This window comes from Pongo abelii, chromosome 5 (genome assembly GCF_028885655.2).
Source record: "Pongo abelii isolate AG06213 chromosome 5, NHGRI_mPonAbe1-v2.0_pri, whole genome shotgun sequence".
NCBI classification, from domain to species: Eukaryota; Metazoa; Chordata; class Mammalia; order Primates; family Hominidae; genus Pongo; species Pongo abelii.
The window spans coordinates 117,911,447-117,934,532 of NC_071990.2; the positions used below are offsets into that span (position 1 = coordinate 117,911,447).

Here is a 23,086-nt window from a genome sequence, read left to right on the forward strand (position 1 = left end):
GTGAGCCGAGATTGCATCACTGCACTCCAGCCTGGTGACAGCGCGAGACTCCCGTCTCAAAAAAAACCCCCAAAAAACAGAAAAACAAAAACAAAAAACCACAGATGTTATAGAATATAAAATTATAAATGACAAATTAAAAAGCTTGAAATAAAACGAGCAGAGCATATAAAAGAAAGTTAATGAAGCTGAAGAAAACGTGAGCTTCTCTGTACACTCAACAAGGCTGCGATTTTTACCAACTTTTTTGCACTGTTGTAGCCCTAATAATGTATCTAAAATGGTACGTGACACAGTTTATATCCTTAAGAATGTATGCATGCACGCACGCGTGAAGAATGAATGAATGAGGGGTCGTCCCTTTGCACACACGGAGGTCTACGGGCCGCAGAGTACCTACAGCATGGCCACCGCAAGCGCAACTAAAATTCAGGGGTTGTCGCAGGCACAGGCTCCTCCTTCGGTGGGTGGGACGGAGGCGCGCACTTTCTCTACGCCCCACTGCTAGGATGTGCGGCCACCACTCCTTCGATGTGCGGCCACCACTCCTCCTCCTCCGCCGCCGCCGCCGCCGCCGCGTCGAGTGCAAGGGCTTCTGGGAGCCGAGCCTCGGGGTCTCGGAGAAGGGGCGCAGGTGGCCGCCATCTTGGATTGCGAACTGGGTCGCTACGCTTCACGCCAGGGGCGGAGTGGCGGCCCTTCTGTTACCCGCCACACACGTCGCCGCTGGGGACTGGGAAATCAGGGCATCGGAGCGTGCCACATTAATGGGTAAGTTGGAGTGAACACGGGCTAGGTTGGGGGAGCCTCGGGTTTGGTCCCTTTGGGAACTACTAGTTCCTGGGGCCACGGTTTTTATTTACCCCGTACTTTGCGAAGGTCTCTGGAACCTGGCGGTGCCGGGTGTTTCTCCTGTTTTCCCCAGGGCGACAGCGGTCGCGGGGGCGTGGCAGCCGGACCTTTCCCTTGCGGACGCGAAGGCGTGGTGAGTTCAGATTCTTTCAGCAGGTCCTCGGAAGGAGTGGTGGGCAGCTGGTCTCATCTTCGCCGCCTCGCCTCACCGTTTCCCGGTAGTTCTTTTCAGTTAATGGAATTGCCAAACGTTGCCACTCATACCTGGTACCCAGCAGCTGTGTCCAGAAGCTTATGGAAATTCCACAGTGTCCAAAGAAGAGACAGGTTCCATCCCGAGGGCCTCCTAGCCTCGCCCTCTCCATCCGGCCTCCTCCACCTGCGTGCAGGTGTCTCTAGTGCTGATTCCCGACGACAAGGCAAGCCTGGGTTCCACGCTTCTAATAGTCGGGCAGCTCCTTTCTAAGATGAAAACTTAGGTTTTCATCGATAATGCATAGGAGATGGAAGTATTTGAAAGCTGTGAAATGACAGTGATACGTCTAAAGAATATGACATTGGCGGCGGGCGCAGTGGCTCACGCCTGTAATCCCAGCACTTTGGGAGGCCGAGGCGGGCGGGTCACGAGGTCAGGAGATCGAGACCATCCTGGCTAACACGGTGAAACCTCGTCTCTACCAAAAATACAAAAAATACAAAAAAAATACAAAATAAAATACAAAATAATAAATACAAAAAAACCCCAAAAATACAAAAAAAATTAGCCTGGCGTGGTGGTGGGCGCCTCTGGTCCCAGCTACTGGGGAGGCTGAAAGAGGAGAATGGTGTGAACCCGGGCGGCGGAGCTTGCAGTGAGCCGAGAGCGTGCCATTGCACTCCAGCCTGGGCGACAGAGCGAGACTCTGTCTCAAAAAACAAACAAAAGAATATGACACTGGCATTTACTTTTGAGCTTTTTAGACACGTTTTTTTTAAAAAAGACAAAAACGCTAATGATTTATCTCTCAATTACAACACCCAATAATGACTCATATTCTGTAGGAAAGTGGCTTTCTTGGTAGGTCAGGAGCAACTCTGTCCCTCCGACCTAAGTACTGCTTGTTTGGTTGTGAGGGCTCTCTAGTTGGCACCTCCCCCGCTTTGTGCAGTCTTTTACTTTCACTAATGAGGCGCCCAGCCCCATGGAAATGAAGGCTTTACTGGCATAAGAAATAATGTCGATTGATATTAAAGAAAATCGTAAGTTCAGATTCCAGTTATTTGCCCAACTTAAACCTGGTTTTTCTAAGAGCCGTTGAAAGCTTATGAATGAAAAAAAAAATCCTCTATTCTGTAACTTTAAAGTGCCGGAATAACATTTCTTATATTTAATTTTTATGAGACCTAAGCCTTTGAAGTGCAGCCATTAAATTTATTTTTCAGTGAACGAAACAATCCCATTGGATGGGGCCCCTTTAGAGATAATTTCCCTTGGTTTATTGTCCCCTTTAAAGCAACTGCAGTGAGGATGGATGCCGGTGTTAAATCTGAAGCCGGAATTCAGTACTATTGAAGAAAAAGGAACAAGTGATATATGAGTTGTTGGGACTATATTTTATTTGGCTAAAATCTATGCTGAACGGTTACAATGTGGTTGCTTGGATTAATGGTCTCATAAGTAGCGCCTTTGTGTGTGTGTGTGTGTGGTGGGGCACAAGGTGATCCAGTCAGATGTGGTAAGAAAATATTAGAACTTCTATTTGTTTACCTTTTAAAACTTTCATTCTTAAAAATTTCTGTTTTTTGTGAATTTTATGCTAGAGTAGTAATGCATGTATAGAAATAAATATATTGAGGATGAATGCACAAATATATTTTACGTATGTAGGATGTGTGATTGAAAACGTTTAGAGCCAGTGGCCTAGAATATGCTACATATATAGGTGATAAATATTTTAAGAGTTTTATTTCCATGAGCATTTTATTTTACTTAAATATTTTATATGTATTGAGTATAATTCAACAACTAATACTGTGGTCAGTTTGCTCTGTAATGAACTCTGATCTCTATTTTTTTCCTTTCAAGAGTCTAGCTTTTTATAGATATCAAATAGAGAATAATATCAAACATTGTTATGAGTGAAGTTATGTTGAGCAGTGTCCCTCTTTTATTTTTTATTTTTTTGAGATGGAGTCTCACTCTGTGGCCCAGGCTGGAGTGCAGTGGCATGATCTCGGCTCACTGCAAGTTCCGCCTCCCGGGGTTCATGCCAGGAGTCTCCCTCCCGGGGTCTCCTGCCTCAGCCTCCTGAGTAGCGGGGACTACAGGCGCCCGCCACCACGCCTGGCTAATTTTTTTGTATTTTTAATAGAGATGGGGTTTCACCGTGTTATCCAAAATGGTCTCGATCTCCTGACCTCGTGATCCACCCGCCTCGGCCTCCCAAAGTGCTGGGATTACAGGCATGAGCCACCGTGCCCGGCCTTTTTTTGTTTTTGTTTTTGTTTTTTGACAGAGTCTTGCTCTGTCTCCCAGGCTGGAGTCCAGGCTGGAGCGATCTTGGCTCACTGCAACCTCTGCCTCCCGAGTTCAAGCGATTCTCCTGCCTCAGCCTCCAGAGTAGCTGGAATTACAGGCTCCTACCAGCATGCCCAGCTGAGTTTTGTGTTTTCAGTAGAGACAGGGTTTCACTATATTGGCCAGGCTGGTCTTGAACTCCTGACCTCAAGTGATCGACTCTCCTTGGGCTCCTAAAGTGCTAGGATTACAGGTGTGAGCTACCCCGCCCGGCCATATTGAGCAGTTTCTAATGGTATCTATTTGTAGGTGCACATAGTATTGCTGAATCTATTAAATATTTTAAAGGAGGAATTTTGGTAAATTAATCATGCATTTCTTTTCAATCATTCTCAAGTCCTCAGCCCCTTCTCTTCTACCTTGAGCTCCACCAGTAGTAAGATTTGTCTCACTATCTTTACCAGTGACATAATTACCAAATCTGATGCCTGATATGGTACTTGGATTATTATAGGCACTTTTATTTTCTGGATGAATCAATGAATGAATAAACCGAGTGGCCTGTTTTCAGTGGTACTACAACTTAAATATTCCTTTATCTTTTGAACTCCTTTCTTTTGCGGAACTCTTATTTTCTTTCGCGGAACTCTTATTTTCTTTCTTATTCTTCTGCTTCTCTGACCTACTTCTTTTTGTTTTCTTTTGCTCTTGCCTTTTTCCGCTAAAATATGATGGTGCCCAAGATTTCTCCTTTGGTCATCCTTCTGTAGCTCTACATGATACGAAATGATCACTCCAGATCCCTGTCCTGAGTTCTGATCCGTATTTTCAACCATCTATAGATCAAAGCCTCCTACATGTGCACCAAGTACTATACATTTAACATGTTTAAAACCAGAGTCACTATACACTTATTAGAATGGCTATGACTAACAACGGCAACAACAAAACCCCTTACATTATCAAGTGGAGACAGGATGCAAAGCAACTGGAACTCTCATACATTGCTGATAGGAATGCAAGATGGAATACTCACTTTGGAAAGAAGTTTGACAGTTTCTTATAAAGTGAAACATAAACGTGCCGTATTATCCATCAGTTCTACTCCTAGATATTTACTGAGTGAAATGAAAGCTTATGTTTACACGAACATCTTTACATGAATGTCTGTAGCATGTTTATTCATAACCTCCAAAAACTGGAAACCACCCAGATGTTCTTTAACTGGAAAATTGATAAACCGTGATATGTCCCTACAGTGGAATAACAGCAATAAGAAAGGAGAGTTGATAGATGCCAACAACGTGCACCACTCAAATACCATGCTAAATGAAAGAAGCCAGATTTATTTTGTTGGTTTTGTTGTTGTTATTTTACCTTTAGGCTCAGGGGCACATGTGCAAGTTTGTTATATAGGTAAACTCGTGTCATGGGTGTTGGACAGATTATTTTGTCACCCAGGTACTAAGCCTAGTACCCAATAGTTATTTTTTCTGCTTCTCTCCCTCTGCCCCACCCTCCACCCTCCGGTAGGCCCCCAGTGTCTGTTGTTCCCTTCTTTGTGTCCATGTGTCCTCATCATGTAGCTCCCACTTATAAGTAAGAACATGTGGTATTTGTTTTTCTGTTCCTGCATTAGTTTGCTAAGGATAATGTCCTCCAGCTCCATTCATGTTCCCACAGAAGACATGATCACATTCTTTTTTGTGGCTGCATAGTATTTCATGGTGTTTATGTACCACATTTTCTTTATCCAGTCTGTTATTGATGGACGTTTAGGTTGATTCCATGTCTTTCCTATTGTAAAAAGTGCTGCACTGAACATTCGTGTGCACGTGTCTTTATGGTAGAATGATTTATATCCCTCTGGATATACACCCAATAATGGAATTGCTGGGCCAAATGGTAGTTCTATTTTTAGCTCTTTGAGGAATTGCCACACTGCTTTCCACAGTGATTGAACTAATTTACATTTGTTTTTTGACTTTTTTTCTTTTCTTTTTTGAGACATGGTCTCACTGTTGCCCAGGATGGAGTGCAGTGGTGTGATCATGGCCACTGTAGCGTTGACCTTTGGGCTCAAGTGATTCTTCCACCTCAGCCTTCTGAGTAGCTGAGACTGTAGTCACGTGCCACCATGCCTGGGTAACGTTTTGATATTTTGTTGAGACAGGGTCTCACTGTGTGGCCCAGGCTGGTCTTGAACTCCTGAGCTCAAGCGATCCTCCTGCCTCTACCTCCCGAAGTGCTGGGATTACAGGCGTGAGCCACCATACCTGGCTCATTTTGACCTTTTAATAATAGCCATTGTGACTGGTGTGAGATGGTATTTTATTCTGGTTTTGATTTGCATTTCTCTAATGATCAGTGATGTTAACCTTTTTTTCATATGCTTCTTGGCTGCAAGTATGTCCTTTGAAAAGTGTCTGTTCATGTCCTTTGCTCACTTTTTAATGGGGTTGTTTGTATTTTTCTTGTAAATTTGTTTAAGTTTCTTATAGATGCTGGATATTAGACATTTATCAGATGCATAGTTTGCAACAATTTTCTCCCATTCTGTAGGTTATCTTTTACTCTGTTGTTAGATTCTTTTGCTGTGCAGGAGCTCTTAAGTTTAATTAGATGCTATTTGTCAATTTTTGCTTTTGTTGCAATAGCCCCTTCATGATGAAATCTCTGACTATTCCTGTGGCCAGAATGGTATTGCCTAGGTTGTCTTCCAGGGTGTTTATAGTTTTGGGTTTTACATTTAAGTCTTTAATCCATCTCGAGTTGTTTTGTATATGGAAGGGGTCCAGTTTCAGTCTTCTGCATGTAGCTAGCCAGTTATCCCAGCACCATTTATTGACTAGGGAGTCCTTTCCCAATTGCTTCTTTTTGTCAGTTTTGTCAAAGATCAGATGGTTGTAGGTGTGTGGCCTTATTTATGGGCTATTTTGTTTCATTGGTCTATGTGTCTGTTTTTGTACCAGTACCCTGCTGTTTTGGTTACTGTAGCCCTGTAGTACAGATTGAAGTCAGGTAATATGATGCCTTCAACTTTGTTCTTTTTGCTTAGGTTTGCCTTGGCTATTCAGCCTCTTTTTTGGTTCCATATGAATTTTAAAATAGTTTTTTCTAGTTCTGTGAAGAATGTCATTGGCAATTTAATAGGAATAGTGTTGAATCTGTAAATTGCTTTGGCCAGTATGGCCATTTTCACGATATTGATTCTTCCTATCCACGAGCATGGAATGTTTTTCCATTCATTTATGTCATCTCTGATTTCTTTTAGCAGCGTTTTGTAATTCTCACTCTAGAGGTCTTTCACCTCCCTGGCTGGCTATATTCTGAGGTATTTTATACTTCTTCTGAGAAGCCAGATTTAAAAGACTATATGCTGTATGAATCCACTTTTCTGAAATTCAGGAAAAGGCAGAACTGTAGGGATGAAGAATTAACTTTTTACCAGATGTTAAGGGTCAGGGAGGGCTAATAGGAGCAGCTTGAGGGAGTTTTTGGGGGTGACAACTGTTCTGTGTCTTGATTGTGATAGTTACATGCCTGTATATTTGTTAAATTCATAGAAATGTATACGAAAAGAGTGATTTTTACTAAATATAAATTTAAAAATAAACTTAAAATAACGGAATTCATTATTCTTGTCTCAGAAACAAGCCGATATGTAAACACAACAACCACTACTCTGATCCTCCATCTGTATTCTCTGTCTTATGTTATCTTGCCATACTACTCAGATGGCTCAGTTAAAAACATGGAGTCATCCTCAACTCCCTTTTCTTCCTCACCAGATATCTGTTACATTCATTTGGCCTCTAATTTTTACTGAATCAATTTCAGAAATATTTCTAGAATCCAACTTGTCTTCTATGTTTTCATTGTAGTAACTTGTTTAGTTCACGCCTTCAGCATCTTTCCTGTCTGTCTCTCTGAACTATGTAAAAACAACCTTTTCCTTAATTTGTTTGATTCTATTCCTTAGGATCAAGTCCAAATTTCACAGCTGCATTATAGGAACCATATGTCCTCTAACCTACCTTTATAGCTTTATGTTCTGCCGTGCATCCTCATTTTGGACACACTTAGTCTCTTACTGTTCTTGGTTATGCAAGGCTTCTTCAAAAACTTTGCCTTTGCATATATTCCTTCTGCTCAAAATGATTGATTCTCCCCATTTCTCTTTCCTGCTTTTCCTTTAAGATAGGATACCCATAAAGCTTTCAGAAGTCCCTAAGGCACAATTAGTTGCCATATCTTCACTGCTCTCTCAAGACTTAAAGCATGTATTTTAGTGTACTGCTTACAATAAAATTTGCCAATTCATTAGTCTGTCTCTTCAATATCAGGGATGGCAGATGCCAGCCTCTCCTTCTCTTGTGTTTATTTCATAAGCTAATTGGTCTTAACATTGTCTCTGGTTGGACATGGATATGTCCTCTGAATTTAACAGAATAACATACTGGGTACTCACTAATTATCTAATGTTAAACTGAAGTTGGCACCCTGCTTTAGGCAGATTTTGTGTGTGTGTGATGTGTAAGTCCAGAATAGGTTATAATATCAGTATTTTAATATTCCTATAAGATAATATCAAAATATCAATACTGTTACATTGTTAAAAAGTTTATAATTCACTTTCTAAAAGTAAAACTAGCACATATATTTCAAATATGAAATATATTTGCATATATTTTATGTATTTATAAAATATGTATATAAATGTTAATGTTTTAAAATACATTTGCAATAAAACTACTTAAAAATAAAGTATATGTGTATTTTAGTATTTCAAAAGAACTAATTATACTGGAGTACTAAAAACTGATATTGTAGTCATAATTCAAGTGCTGACCCTTTGGCCATAGCTCTTAAGGCAATGCCTTCAGTAAGTGAAAGAAGCCAGACCCCAATAAATATTTGAGATGTGCTTACTGGAGCCTAATATCATATTTCATTAAAAATAAGATACTTCAAAGCTGGTTATTTCTTGATCTAGCCAGAAACTGTAATTTAGAAGACTTTTTTTTTTAACCTAAATAATTCATGATTATTTCCTGACAGTAATTATGTTTCAGAAAGGTTAAAACACTGTGGGGGCTAGGGAGACAGGAAAGGTTGTTGCATCTTAGAATCAATAAGATAGGGTAAACTTTGTCTTTGTTTAGACCAAAATTATTTGTTTAAGATATATTTCTAAAATATGTGGTCATTTTGCTCTAATCTTGATGTGGAATTAAGGGAATGTATTATTTGCACATAATTTTCAGGATGGGTTTTGTTGACCTGTTAATCAGTGAGCCTGAATTTAGTTGCTAGATTAAGTGTCTCATGTTGTTTTGAGAGAGTGAGTTATCAGTGTCTGTTTTCTTTTCTCCTTCCTTTAAGATGCCATGGCTAGTCCAGGGAAAGATAACTATAGAATGAAAAGTTATAAGAATAAAGCCCTAAATCCTCAAGAGATGCGTAGACGAAGAGAAGAAGAAGGAATACAGCTTAGAAAACAAAAAAGAGAAGAACAGGTAGGTGTTTTTAGCTATTTAATTTTGTTTTTTAAATTTTAATTATTTGCTAAGTATTGGATAATTTTAAATGGAAATGTTTTAAGAAATTGAATATAGCTAAATCTATTATTTATTAGACTCCAGGCATCATAATTGCAAATTTTGAAACAGAACTCTGTGCTACTTTTAGTCACTGGGAGAAATGGATTTTCTGTTTTATTGATAAACCTGTTGTGTTAATTATATTTTTACCCTACTGCTAAGAAATTTTTCCTCTTGCATCTACTTAGATCACTTCCATTTGTCATTGTAAAATTTGCCCCTTAAAGAAACATTAATTATATATTATTTGCTGCTTAGTAGTTTTCATAATTCTTGCCCATAAGTATATTATTGTCATCTTCCCATGCTATTCATACTGTTCCCCCATTGTCTTATTAGCCGGATCTCTGTTTATACTTTTCATATGAGACATAAAGAATATAAAATCATTTAAGAGAGTACATCTCAACATTTTTTATTCCAAGATGTACTTAAATGTAGAAGTATTTATAAATAAGTAAAATAATATGGTTCTCACACATATGAATTAAAACCGATGGGTGAAAAGTACTAGCAGTGAAGAAAGTAGAAAAGGCCTATTCTATTCTATTCTGTAAGTAGAGATGGGGTCCTGCTATGTTGCCCAGGTTGGTATTGAACTCCTCGCCTCAAGCAATATTCCTGCCTCTGCCTCTCAAAGTGCTAGGATTACAGGCATGTAATAGGCAAGGCCTATTTCAGAAATATGATAATGATTTCTCATCTCCCTATCTACAGCATCTAACACCGTCCTTCATACGTTATAGTAGGTACTAAAAAAATCATGTTGAATGAATGATTAGAAGGAAGATTGTTTACATATTAAAGAAGAACAGGCCGGGAGTGCTGGCTCACCCCTTTAATCCCAGCACTTTGGGAGGCTGAGGCGGATGGATCATGAGGTCAGGAGATCGAGACCATCCTGGCTAACAAGGTGAAACCCCGTCTCTACTAAAAATACAAAAAAATTAGCCGTGCGTGGTGGCTGGTGCCTGTAGTCCCAGCTACTCAGGAGGCTGAGGCAGGAGAATGGCATGAATCTGAGAGGCGGAGTTTGCAGTGAGCCGAGATGATGCCACTGCACTCCAGCCTGGGCGACAGAGTGAGACTCTATCTCAAAAAAAAAAAAAAGAAGAACGATATTTATTTAGCTATCAAAAAGAATATAACCAGATTTTGTTTTCCTCAAATTTTGATTTAGGAAATATAGAGTTATCCCTTGGTTCCAGGATCCTCTGCAGATATCAAAATTCACTGATGCTCAGGTCCTTTATGTAAAATGGCATGGTATTTGCATATTACCTGCACACATCCTCTTGTATATTTTAAGTCATCTCCAGATTGCTTATAATATCTAATACAGTGTAAATGCTATGTAGTTGAGTTGTTATACTGTGTTGTTTTAAAATATGTATTATTGTCGGGCTCAGTGGCTTATGCCTATAATCCCAGCACTTTGGGAGGCCTAGGTGGGCGGGTCACTTGAGGTCAGGAGTTCGAGACCAGCCTGACCAACATGGTGAAACCCCATCTCTACTAAAAATAAGAAAATTAGCCAGGTATGGTGGTGCACGCCTGTAATCCCAGCTACTCAGGAGGTTTAGGCAGGAGGATCGCTTGAACCCAGGAGGTAGAGGTTGCAGTGAGCCGAGATCGTGCCACTGCACTCCGGCCTGGAGACAGAGCGAGACTCCGTCTCAAAAAATAAAATAAAATAAAATAAAGTAAAATAAAATAGGTATTATTTTTTATTTTCATTTTTTGTTGTTGTTGTTGATTTTTAAGAGATGGGGTCTTGCTGTGTTGCCCAGGTTGCCCTCCAATTCCTGGGCTTGTGCAGCCCTCCCACCTCAGCTTCTCAAGTAGCTGAGACCAGAGGCACGTGCTGCTGTGCTTGGCTTATTATTTTTTATTGTTATTATTATTTTTGATCCGAGGTTGGTTGAATCTGGGAATGTGGAACTCACAGATATGGAGGGCCAGCTGTACCTATAAATCTCCTTTAGTGAACTCACCATGTTTCTTTTCTTCTGCTTCATTTTTATCTGCTCCTGAATTAATAAGCATAGTACTGTCATTTCTAAGAATTGTTTTCTATTCCTTGTTAATCAGATATACTGAATCTGTTAATGTATCAGATGTTATCTTTCCTATGTAACAGATGTGCTTTTTAAGTTTTCTTGCAAAAATTCTTAGATACCTCATAATCCAGTGTGGAAATACGTGCTTTTTTAAGTGCTATAAAATGACCATGTGTATTCCACTTACAGGCTTACCGTTGGTAAAAGATCTGAGATTGAAAGTGACGTGAAGTACTCTGTGCAGCCAAAAGCTAGCCCAGAAATTTGACTTCTCATAAATACCTTAGATCTTCCTAGTATAATGATTGGGAAATACTCAAATATTCAGAATTTTAAGTTATAAAATTGATAGGATTTTTTTGTCCACTCAAATGAAAACATGGAATTCTATGGCAATTTAATGTTTTATGGAAAGCTCAATGTGTAAAATGATTTCTCTTTATTACAGTTGTTCAAACGCAGAAATGTCTCTTTGCCCAGAAATGATGAATCTATGCTTGAAAGTCCTATACAGGATCCAGATATTAGTTCCACTGTACCCATTCCAGAGGTATACTTTACCAAAATATGTTTCAAATTATACCTCAATAATTTTAGCAATAGTATGTATAACAAATATTTGTGCATGCAAAATTATTCATGTAAAATATGTAAATGTTAATTATATTTTTGTGTGTGTGTTTTAGGAAGAAGTTGTTACTACAGATATGGTTCAGATGATTTTTTCTAATAATGCTGATCAACAGCTAACAGCAACACAGAAATTTAGAAAGCTGCTTTCTAAAGGCAAGAATTATTTTCAGTATGCTTATTTGATATTACTTGATTTTGTAGTAGAGGTTTATTTTATTGTTTTTTTTTTTAAATTTTAAAATACCTTTCTTTGCTAGACACAGGTGTTATATTCTCTGTAAAATATATTGTAAAGTAACATCCGTTTTTGAACGTGATGTTACCAAAGTAACATATGTTGACTGTAGAAAAATCGTAAAAATATAAAAGCAGTTAAAGAGGCAAATATAAAAAGATTAATCCTGCTGCCAAGAAATAAGATTAGATATATATATTTTTTAATTCTTGTAGAAATATTTTTCAGACATGATTTTTTATTTTTATTCGTATTTATTTATTTTTTATTTATTTTTAATTTTTTTGTTATACTTTAAGTTTTAGGGTACATGTGCACAACGTGCAGGTTTATTACATATGTATACATGTGCCATGTTGGTGTGCTGCACCCATTAACTCATCATTTAACATTAGGTGTATCTCCTAATGCTATCCCTCCCCCCTCCCCCCACCCCACAACAGGCCCTGGTGTGTCATGTTCCCCTTCCTGTGTCCATGTGTTCTCATTGTTCAATTCCCACCTATGAGTGAGAACATGCGGTGTTTGGTTTTTTGTCCTTGCGATAATTTGCTGAGAATGATGGTTTCCAGCTTCATTCATGTCCCTACAAAGGACATGAACTCATCATTTTTTATGGCTGCATAGTATTCCATGGTGTATATGTGCTACATTTTCTTAATCCAGTCTATCATTGTTGGACATTTGGGTTGGTTCCAAGTCTTTGCTATTGTGAATAGTGCCGCAATAAACATACGTGTGCATGTGTCTTTATAACAGCATGATTTATAATCCTTTGGGTATATACCAAGTAATAGGATGGCAGGGTCAAATGGTATTTCTAGTTCTAGATCCCTGAGGAATCGCCACACTGACTTCCACAATGGTTGAACTAGTTTACAGTCCCACCAACAGTGTAAAAGTGTTCCTATTTCTCCACATCCTCTCCAGCACCTGTTGTTTCCTGACTTTTTAATGATCACCATTCTAACTGATGTGAGATGGTATCTCATTGAGGTTTTGATTTGCATTTCTCTGATGGCCAGTGATGATGAGCATTTTTTCGTGTGTCTTTTGGCTGCATGAATGTCTTCTTTTGGGAGTGTCTGTTCATATCCTTCGCCCACTTGTTGATGGGGTTGTTTGTTTTTTTCTTGTAAATCTGTTTGAGTTCTTTGTAGATTCTGGATATTAGCCCTTTGTCAGATGAGTAGATTGCAAAAATTTTCTCCCATTCTGTAGGTTGCCTGTTCACTCTGATGGTAGTTTCTTTTGCTGTGCAGAAGCTTTTTAGTTTAATTAGATCCCATTTGTCAATTTTGGCTTTTGTTGCCATTGCTTTTGGTGTTTTAGACATGAAGTCCTTGCCCATGCCTATGTCCTGAATGGTATTGGCTAGGTTTTCTTCTAGGGTTTTTATGGTTTTAGGTCTAACATTTAAGTCTTTAATCCATCTTGAATTAATTTTTGTATAAGGTGTAAGGAAGGGATCCAATTTCAGCTGTCTACATATGGCTAGCCAGTTTTCCCAGCATGATTTATTAAATAGGGAATCCTTTCCCCATTTCTTGTTTTTGTCAGGTTTGTCAAAGATCAGATAGTTGTAGATATGTGGCATTATTTCTGAGGGCTCTGTTCTGTTCCATTGGTCTATATCTCTGTTTTGGTACCAGTACCATGCTGTTTTAGTTACTGTAACCTTGTGGTATAGTTTGAAATCAGGTAGCATGATGCCTCCAGTTTTGTTCTTTTTGCTTAGGATTATCTTGGCAATGCGGGCTCTTTTTTGGTTCCATATGAACTTTAAAGTAGTTTTTTCCAATTCTGTGAAGAAAGTCATTAGTAGCTTGATGGGGATGGCATTGAATCTATAAATTATCTTGGGCAGTATGGCCATTTTCATGATATTGATTCTTCCTACCCATGATCATGGAATGTTTTTCCATTTGTTTGTATCCTCTTTTATTTCCTTGAGCAGTGGTTTGTAGTTCTCCTTGAAGAGGTCCTTCACATCCCTTGTAAGTTGGATTCCTAGGTATTTTATTCTCTTTGAAGCAATTGTGAATGGGAGTTCACTCATGATTTGGCTCTCTATTTGTCTGTTATTGGTGTATAAGAATGCTTGTGATTTTTGTACATTGATTTTGTATCCTGAGACTTTGCTGAAGTTGCTTATCAGCTTAAGGAGATTTTGGGCTGAGACGATGGGGTTTTCTAGATATACAATCAGACGTGAATTTTTAAATGGTATCATAACATAGAGTATGGACATAAAATAATGTAATCAGGCATTTAAATCACAAAATAATGTAATCAGGCATTTAAATTTTTCTCAATTTTAGATTACCATAAAAATGCTACAAGAATTGTTAAGCAATATAAATTTCCTTAATATACATTCATAAAAGTGAAGTAGGGGGTCAAAGGGAATACACTGTATTAATTTACACTCCCATCTTCAGTTTGTACAAGCATGGATTTTACTATTTATACCAACATTCACAATTCTCTTTTTCTTTTTTTTTGAGACAACATCTCACTCCTGTCGCCCAGACTGGAGCGCAATAGCAGAATCACAGCTCACTATAGTCGCTGCTTTCCAAGCTCAGGTGATTCTCCTGCTTCAGCTTCCTGAGTAGCTAGGACGACAGGCATGCATCACCACGCCCAGCTAATTTTTTGTATTTTTAGTAGAGTCAGGGTTTTGTCATATTGCCCAGGCTGGTCTCAACTTTCCTCCCACCTTTGCCTGCCAAAGTTCTGTGATTACAGGTGTGAGCCACCATGCTTGGCCTCACAATTATCTTTAAGAAAAAAATAAATGCTTATATAATAGTAATTCATTATTTGGCTTTTTTTTTTTTTGTAATTAGGTTGAATATTTTGCCTTATTTATTGGTTCTTTATAATACATAATTGCCTATTTATGTTATTTGACCAATTTTATATTGAGTTAATAAGAATTCATTTAAATAAAAATTTAAATCTTTGTCTTGTGTTTCATATATGGAATTTGTTGAACTAGTAATTCTAATTTTATGGGATTGTATATATGAAGGGGTAAGGTTTTGAAAATGCCCTTAGCTCAACTGCCTTATTGTCCTAAGGGAGACAGAGTTTAGTGACACATGAAGAAGGAAAGTAATCTTGTGATCAGATCAGCATAGATTACAAGGCTTTCACTTTTGCTTTCTTACTGTAATTTATGTTCATAAATAAATTTAACTTTTATTTTCTGTTCCTCACATACCTTAGCAATGTCAAGAAACCCTTATGCAATCAAGAATGGCTTCTCTCTTCCTCACAATACTTCACAGTTTTGGTTTTTATAATTGGGATTATTTTCTGAGTCAGATTAATATTTTTAAATTGTTTTTTAAGTATATTCCTTCAAGATTTTATTTTGACATACGTCATACTGATAACAGAATTTCTTTAGATTTAAGAGTTTTAGAGTTTGCCACCAGTGTTTTTGTACCATTTCCTCATTATTGAATTCTTTATCTTGACTAATTTTTTATTAGAGCATTGCTTGAAGGATTTTCTATCCCTTTCTTACCCCCATTCTAGGAAAATTGCATTGGTACAATTTTTTTAAGCCTTTATATGTCTAAATACTGTATTTCTGATATCTTTGAGCAAGTTGTCTGGGTATTGAATTCTTTGATCAGAAGATTTTGTCCTCATTTACTCTAATTCCTCAAGGTATTCTGTTTCCGTTAAACTGTACTATCTTTCACAGAGACAATTGTGTTCTCTGTTTCTTCTTTGTAATGGAATTATGCTTGCCCAGTTGGACATACAGCAAGGAGTTAATAGACGTTTTCTTTCACTGATTGATGTGAGTTCCTGCCACATCTATCAGGCCTAGAAAAATAATAGATTTACTGTATTTTTATTTGATCTGTCAAAGTAGGAAATATGGGAAAGCAAGCATCTAGAGCCCAGAACTGGAAGCAGAAACAACAGGAAACTTTGCCTCTTTTGCAGGCATTTCTTTATTGTAATTAGTGTTCTTACTGTAGACACTAGGAAGATATGAATATGCCCTGGGTACTGCACAGCCTATCTTAGCTCCAGCTTTTACTCCTCTAACTTAAGTCTGCAACGGTGACCTTTTGTTACATCTTCTATTTATTTCCTTTTCGTGGCCACTCTTGTGGATATAAATCACAAACTATCCTTTTCTTCAATCCCAGTTTTGTAGAAAGTTCTCCAAAGCTTTTTTCTTTTGCCTGACTCTTGCTTAGTTTTCAGTGCTGAAGGAGATATTTCCCCTATACTGCTTATTGCCATAATGACTAAAAGTCTTCTCGGTAGCAGTTTATCACCATTATAAGATTATATAGACTATCATCCTGTCAATATAATACTAATAGTAGTTCATGATACCTGTTAGATAAGCTGACAATCCAAATGCACTTTAATTGCTTTCTTTTAGATGAAGATAAATATAAATGTGTTGCTTTTAATTCACCGGGAAGAAACTATATTTGGGTTCTTATATGTGTGTGTGGGGGGGTATATATCATATCATATCTATATTTACTTTAATATATGTAGCTGACATTCTCAATGCCCACCTCGCCCTACCTACCAACCACAAAACCCTATATTTTCTTCCTTCTCTCTCATCTCTTTCTCTCATAAAGAGCAAGACAAAATTTCTGTCCATTAAATTTAAAACAAAATAGGATAATATATTTATGATTTTCTTTGGAAATAAAGGAAAAACAAGAAAGTGAAGGTGATAATTGCAATCCTATAATTTTGTTTTGATTTTTTTAAGATGGAAGGTAAAATGATTAAGAATACTTAACTGTTTTATCCTGTTGATGTTTTATAACAGTATAAGTTAGAGTCTGGAATTCAGTTTTCCATCTTGAAGAATTGGGGCTTTTCGTTTAGAACACCCAAACAAAACTTGATGGGTATAACTTTACTAACCTTGCAGAAATTTTCTAAATTTTGCCCAAGTTAGAAGAATAGCAAATTTGTAGAAAAATGAAAAGGAAGAAGGAAGTCTGTTTCTAAGTAAATCTTTCTTAACAATTGAGAACAAGGTTTCTAGGATTTGAGCTGACTTAAAACTTGATGAAAAAATTTTTCTATATCAAAAAGAACGATTTGTACAGATGTTTTATGTCCACCATTTGCTTAGTCATCCTACTCATTAAACACAGTATGTTAACATTAATATATGAGTTCTTTATGATCAGTAACACAGTCAAGTAGAGGAAGTAAGAAGGAAGAATCAGAAGTGGAAATGAGTATTCTCTTTTGCATGACTACATGAATAGATAACTCAGTAATATACAATTTAGGTGGCAGATGCAGGGCAAGGGAAGGAATAACCATGATGATATAATGAATTTGATTTTGGGTATGCTGCATTTTGAAAGAAGTGTGAAAATACATTTTAAAAGGTGTGAAAATAAAAATATATCTTATCGTCACTTAGGAATATGGTCTGAAATCTAGGAAAGGAGAATTCAGTTAAGGTTGTAAGGTTTGTGAATTATCACAAATAGTAATAATATCTGGTACTTGAATTAACAAAAATAGGTACGTTTTCTAAGATGAGAATAAACAGGAATAAGACTATCCCAAAAGAATACCAATAGGGAAGTTACTGAAGAACTGTAGGGGGTACGTTCTTGCTGAAGCCAAGGTAGAGGAAAGAGTTCTTTATACTTAGATGAGCAGTACCTGAAATGTCTTTGTCTGGATTTTATATAAGCTTCCTAGATATTTTATGATTCTCAAAAGCTGTCTGCATTTCATGAAAATTTATCAATAATTGTAGACAGTCCATTAACATTTCTGTAAAAAATAATTCCCAGACAAAAAAGAATCTTGTTTGATAGACATTAGGTAAATTGTAGTTGATAATGAAGGAGATATGCTTAGAAATTGAGGGTAGTACTATAAAGAATTAGTGGAAACTTAATTCCTCAGTTGGTATTTTGAGTTTTAGACAGAAATAATCAGTGTTTTAAAGGTGTGCCCAATAGCCTTTGATTTATGAAATTTAAATGTTTATGTAGGAAATATTTTTAAAATTTCTTGCAGTGAGTGAGAAAGTGGAATTTGCAAAATGTACAAAAAACATTGTAATCTGGAGAAAATTTGACTTCAATTACATCTAGCTAAGGGTTTTAATCTTGGGTCAGGGAAACCTAGGAAAGAGTTATTTTATGTGCCCTGTTAATGGACATAGGGACTAGATTGTTTTCTTTTTGTGTCTTTGTAATAACTTAAGTCTTTTTAAATTTTTAGAACCTAATCCACCAATAGATCAAGTTATACAGAAACCAGGAGTTGTACAGAGATTTGTGAAATTTCTTGAAAGAAATGAAAATTGCACTTTACAAGTGAGTCTAAAGTTTTCTTTCTTAATTTTTCTCTAGAAATGACATGTTAAAGTTTCTAGTGAAAGCAACTTCTGCAGTATTGACTCTATTATAAGCATTAAGTAAATACTTGGTAATTAAAAGAAAAGGTAGTGCTGCCTGTCTTGTCTTGGACACAGTTTCAGTGCTAGTTTTTTTCCAGGAATTGTTATTTTATTAAGCAATTTTAGAAAAAGTATATAAACTCATTATTAATGTTAATAAACAATTTATAGTTAACCTTTAATAGCTTTTTTGTTTTAGAAAACTTCAGACTAAAATGTTGTTAAATTTATTTTGATTCTTAGCTAGCCAGGGTTCTAACTTTTACCTTTTAAAACACTGTTAGCTGTGTTTTAAAACACTTTTAGCTGTGATTAGTTCTTTTTTTCAAAACAGGATAAATTAGTATTTAGTATTATCTAGTAGAAACGTGACCAGAGTTAAGTTTGTCATAAAGAACATTGGTTCTCAACCATGATATAGTTACAATTTTAAGATGTCTTCCAAATAATTTGCTACTAACGGTAATTTACTGAAGTTTGTGAATATTTTAATGTTAAAAAAAGATTGGTTTTCCCTACATTCATTGCTATGCATATTCTTAAGTCAGAGTACAGGTTGGAATTTTATCTATGTATCAGGAATTGCACAAGACATACACCTAACTTATAAATGCTATTGTCAATAATGGAGGACTGTTACTTCAGTAACAATTGTTGAATTTATAACTTAAGAGTAGTGGTCTACTTAGCTCAATAATTTGAGAAAGATCCTCACATTTTAGGTATAAGCAAAGGAATGTATTGCATGTGTGAATGTGAAAAATTGTTGAGAATGTTTACAATAAGGGTCTCTAAGAGGCTACTTTAGTCATGTTACAGTTTTATTGTCAATTATTTTGAACTAGAGATCATGAAATCTGGTTCCATTGCTTTGTATAAGCCCTAAGTCCAGACTAAAACCCAGACCTCTTGATACCTATTATTTGGCTTTTTAATTCCAATTGAATGAAAGAAGAAATGATTGAATGTGAATAAATAAAATTATTGAGAGCTAGTTTGAGCCAAGCATCGTGTAAGATATTGTAGTTCCAAAATTCAGATGTTGTCCTGTCTAGAGAAATTCCTCACTTTCTCCTGGGAAAGACAGACATAAAAAAGATCTGTGGTAACATCGTGTCCTTAGTGCTCTAACAGAGCTATAAACAAAGTACTCTGGGGACACAGAACATAGCAACTTACTCTGTTTAGGGGAAGTTTAAGTTTAAGACTTCACAAAGGTAGTATTGCAGGACTAGTCTTGAGGATGAAGGAGCCTTTGGCAGACTGAAAAGAGGAAAATTAATACTAGGTTTAGAGGATAGCGTGCGTAGACAGCACAGTGTGGGAAGATTTGCTAGGCATGGTGGCTCACACCTGTAATCCCAGCACTTTGGGAAGCTGAAGAGGGAGGACCTCTTGAACCCAGGAGTTTGAGACCAGCCTGGGAAAACAGTGAGACCTCATCTCTGCAAAAAAAAAATAAAAATTAGCTGAGTGTGGTGGCATGCACCCGTAGTCTCATCTACTTGGGAGGCTGAAGTGAGAGTATAACTTGAGCCCAGACGTTTGAGGTTATAGTGAGCCGTGATCACACCACTGCACTCCAGCCTGGGCCCTGTCTCTAAATAAATAAATAAACACACACACACTGAGAAGTTGAGCATTTATTAATCACTGTAATTAAAAACTATAGAAATTCAACAGTATGGTCTTGGGACAGCTACATGTTGTGCCATGTTACCCAAGTGCGTGTGAAATATGTTAGTTAGTATGATTGGTCCATCTAACAGGCCTTAAATTGGGGGCCTACAAACAAGTTTTGTTGGCCTGCACATGTTTTAAAGCGCAAATTAGATATTAAGTGTTAAAAACTTGGGGGATTTCAAATGAATATCCGGATTTTTGGCTTCTTTTAACAAATCAGAGGTGTTGGCACTGTTGTCAGATAGTTAAAATGCAAGGAGGTTGAATAGGCATTCTGTCTCTATTTTCTTTGTTCAACTGGAAAGTTTACCTTTTTTTAAAATTGTAGCCACACACTCTAGGTTTTCACAGTTGTCACTTGCTTATCACTCGTTTTATGTTTAACTGGTTGCTGGCAGGCTTCTGACTTTACCAGTCTTCACTAAGGCTTTCTTCTAGGGATACTAGGGACAAGTTTGTAGAGTAACCTTTCAGTTGTCCACTAGCTTATTTCATTATCTACAATTGGTTAGAACTATGGTCTTCATTATTTTTAAATATAAATTCCCTTTAAAATTTTTCTTAGTCCTACACGTAAAAGTAACTGTACTTTTTAGTATTTCAGTAATGCTTTTGGGTACATTTTTTGTTACTTATAATGACGTGTACGTTTATGTGAAAAGTTATTTGTGAAATATTAAAAAAATTTTTTCATGGTTAATTTTATATGTCAAATATGTGAAATATTTTTTAAACTATAGTCACTGCTTAGTTTGCCTGTGGATTTGTAGGTTGCTTTCAGTAATTCACTAGTTCATTGTTTTGGAGCCATGGTTGAATTTTCTCAGTTGCTTTTAAATCCATAATGTATATGTATATTCAAATTTTAGTTGAGTTGATATGATAACTTCTCAGAGAGTCTGCAGCTTAAAAAGAATACCAGAAGTCCCAGCACTGGCTCTGTTAATAATGAAACCTTGATGTTGAACAAATACCTAATCTCTCAACTTCTGATTTTTTTGTTTCTTAAATAGTAGGTTGAGGTTACATGATCTGTAGAGGAATAAGTACCTCTTATGATTCTAAGTGTCCTAAATATACTGTTTTTATAAGTAGTGTCTCTTATTTATTTTTAAACTGCTTGCTTTAGAATGCTTGCCTCTGTAATAATAAACAGGAGTTTTATGCATTGTAAATTCAAAGGTGTTTATATGTTGTTGATTTTGTATATTTTCATTATATTTTTCTCAGTTCTTATTTTTCCATATTAAAGAATACTTTTCTGTAATCAGTGATCTTTGATGACAATTACTTTTTTTTGTATGAGTTTTTATCCTTAAATCTGACTTCACAATGAATCTTATTAATATGTCAGTCTTTCACACTTGTCCTGGCAGGTCTTTACTCCCTCTCTTTCCTTCTTTGCCTTTCTGACATTTCTTTGGTTCTTTCATTTATTTTACCTTTTTTTCTTCTTAGTTTGAAGCTGCATGGGCATTAACTAATATAGCATCTGGAACTTTTCTGCATACCAAGGTAGTGATTGAAACTGGGGCTGTTCCGATTTTTATCAAACTTCTTAATTCTGAACATGAAGATGTTCAAGAACAGGTACGTCTCTAATTTGTATTGTTGTATGTACTAGAATTCAGTTTTCTCTTGAAAGTACCATTTGTAATTACGATGTGTAATTTATTTTTGTTTCTAATTGCTGTATATTGCATTAAATTATAGTAGTGTTTTTGGTGTTAAGTTAGAAGGGAGGAAGAATGAACAGTTCCAGACATAATCCTGGGTTCTCTATAAGTGTGATCACAGCTAGCATAGGAATTACTATTCCTGTTTATAAAAGTGCATACTGAGGCTGGGCATGGTGGCTCATGCCTGTATTCTCAGCACTTGGGAAAGCTGAGGCGAGCAGATCACTTGAGGCCAGGAGTTTGAGACCAGCCTGGCCAACATGGCAAAATCCCAGCTCTCCTAAAAATACAAAAATTAGCCAGGCATGGTGCCACAGCTCCTCAGGAAGCTGAGGCACAAGAATTCCTTGAGCCTGGGAGGCAGAGGTTGCAGAGAACCGAGATCATGCCACTGCACTCCAGCCTGGGCGACAGAGCGAGATTTGTCTCAAAAAAAAGTGTATACTGAGACTCAAGAGTTAGTAACTTATCTAAAGTCACAATGAATGGCAGAGCCAGGTTTTAAAGCTGAACTGGTTTGACTTCTTGTTCTCTGCATATATGTAGATTATTTTGTTGTTTGTTTTAAGAATATCACATTACTTTGAACTATTTTTTAATAAACTTAATGAATAAAGTTTTGTTGTAAGAGGTAAAATTTAATTACATATAATTGTACCATCTAAATAAAATCAAGTCATTTAACATTTTTTTGCGTCATTTGTATGTACATAAATCTGTTGATATCTCTCCCATTTTATTCATCATTTCATTTTATATATATTTTTTTCAGTTAACACTAATATTGGGAGCCTTTTTTTATGGCAGTAATTATTCTTCCATGGAAATTTTACTGATTACTCAGTATCTGCTCAGATATGTACCATAATTTGTTATCTGTTCCTCAATTGTTGTACATTTGGATTATTTCTAGCTTATTGGTGTTGTTAATAATATTGTGATGAATATCATTATATGTCATCACTCTTTATGTATCTTTTGATTATTTTACTAGGAAAAATGACTACCCTGTCAAAAGATAAATTTTTTTGTTTGTTTGTTTGAAATGAAGTCTTGCTCTTGTCCCCTAGGCTGGAGTGCAGTGGCGCGATCTCGGCTCACTGCAACCTCCACCTCCCAGATTCAAGCGATTCTCCTGCCTCAGCCTTTCGAGTAGCTGGGATTACAGGCACCTGCCACCACGCCTGGCTAGTTTTTGTATTTCTAGTAGAGACGGTGTTTCACCATGTTGGCCAGGCTGCTCTCGAACTCCTGACTTCTGGTGATCCGCCCACCTAGGCCTCCCAAAGTGCTGGGATTACAGGTGTGAGCCACCGCGCCCGGCCAAAAGATAAATTTTTTAAAGCTCTTACTATGTATTTCAAAGTCAGACTCCAAGAATATTATACCAATTAAGATCTCCACCAAC

The 23,086-nt window shown here is 36.9% G+C and overlaps 1 protein-coding gene across 4 annotated transcripts in view; it reads left to right on the forward strand.

Moving 5' to 3' along the window:
* Positions 1-503: 503 nt before the first annotated feature.
* KPNA5 (karyopherin subunit alpha 5) overlaps positions 504-23,086 on the forward strand; it is a 57,625-nt gene continuing 35,042 nt past the window's right edge. The window contains exons 1-8 of one of the 4 annotated variants that reach the window (XM_054558079.2): positions 618-771; positions 926-985; positions 1,075-1,271; positions 8,735-8,868; positions 11,461-11,562; positions 11,699-11,798; positions 18,139-18,233; positions 21,458-21,589. In XM_054558079.2, the coding sequence (XP_054414054.2) occupies positions 1,088-1,271; positions 8,735-8,868; positions 11,461-11,562; positions 11,699-11,798; positions 18,139-18,233; positions 21,458-21,589 (747 nt within the window). In that variant the 5' untranslated portion in view covers positions 618-771; positions 926-985; positions 1,075-1,087. Of the gene's footprint in view, positions 772-925; positions 986-1,074; positions 1,272-8,734; positions 8,869-11,460; positions 11,563-11,698; positions 11,799-18,138; positions 18,234-21,457; positions 21,590-23,086 lie in introns of all 4 variants that reach the window. The other 3 variants (XM_063724963.1, XM_002817277.6, XM_024248906.3) reach the window with 3 other exon arrangements.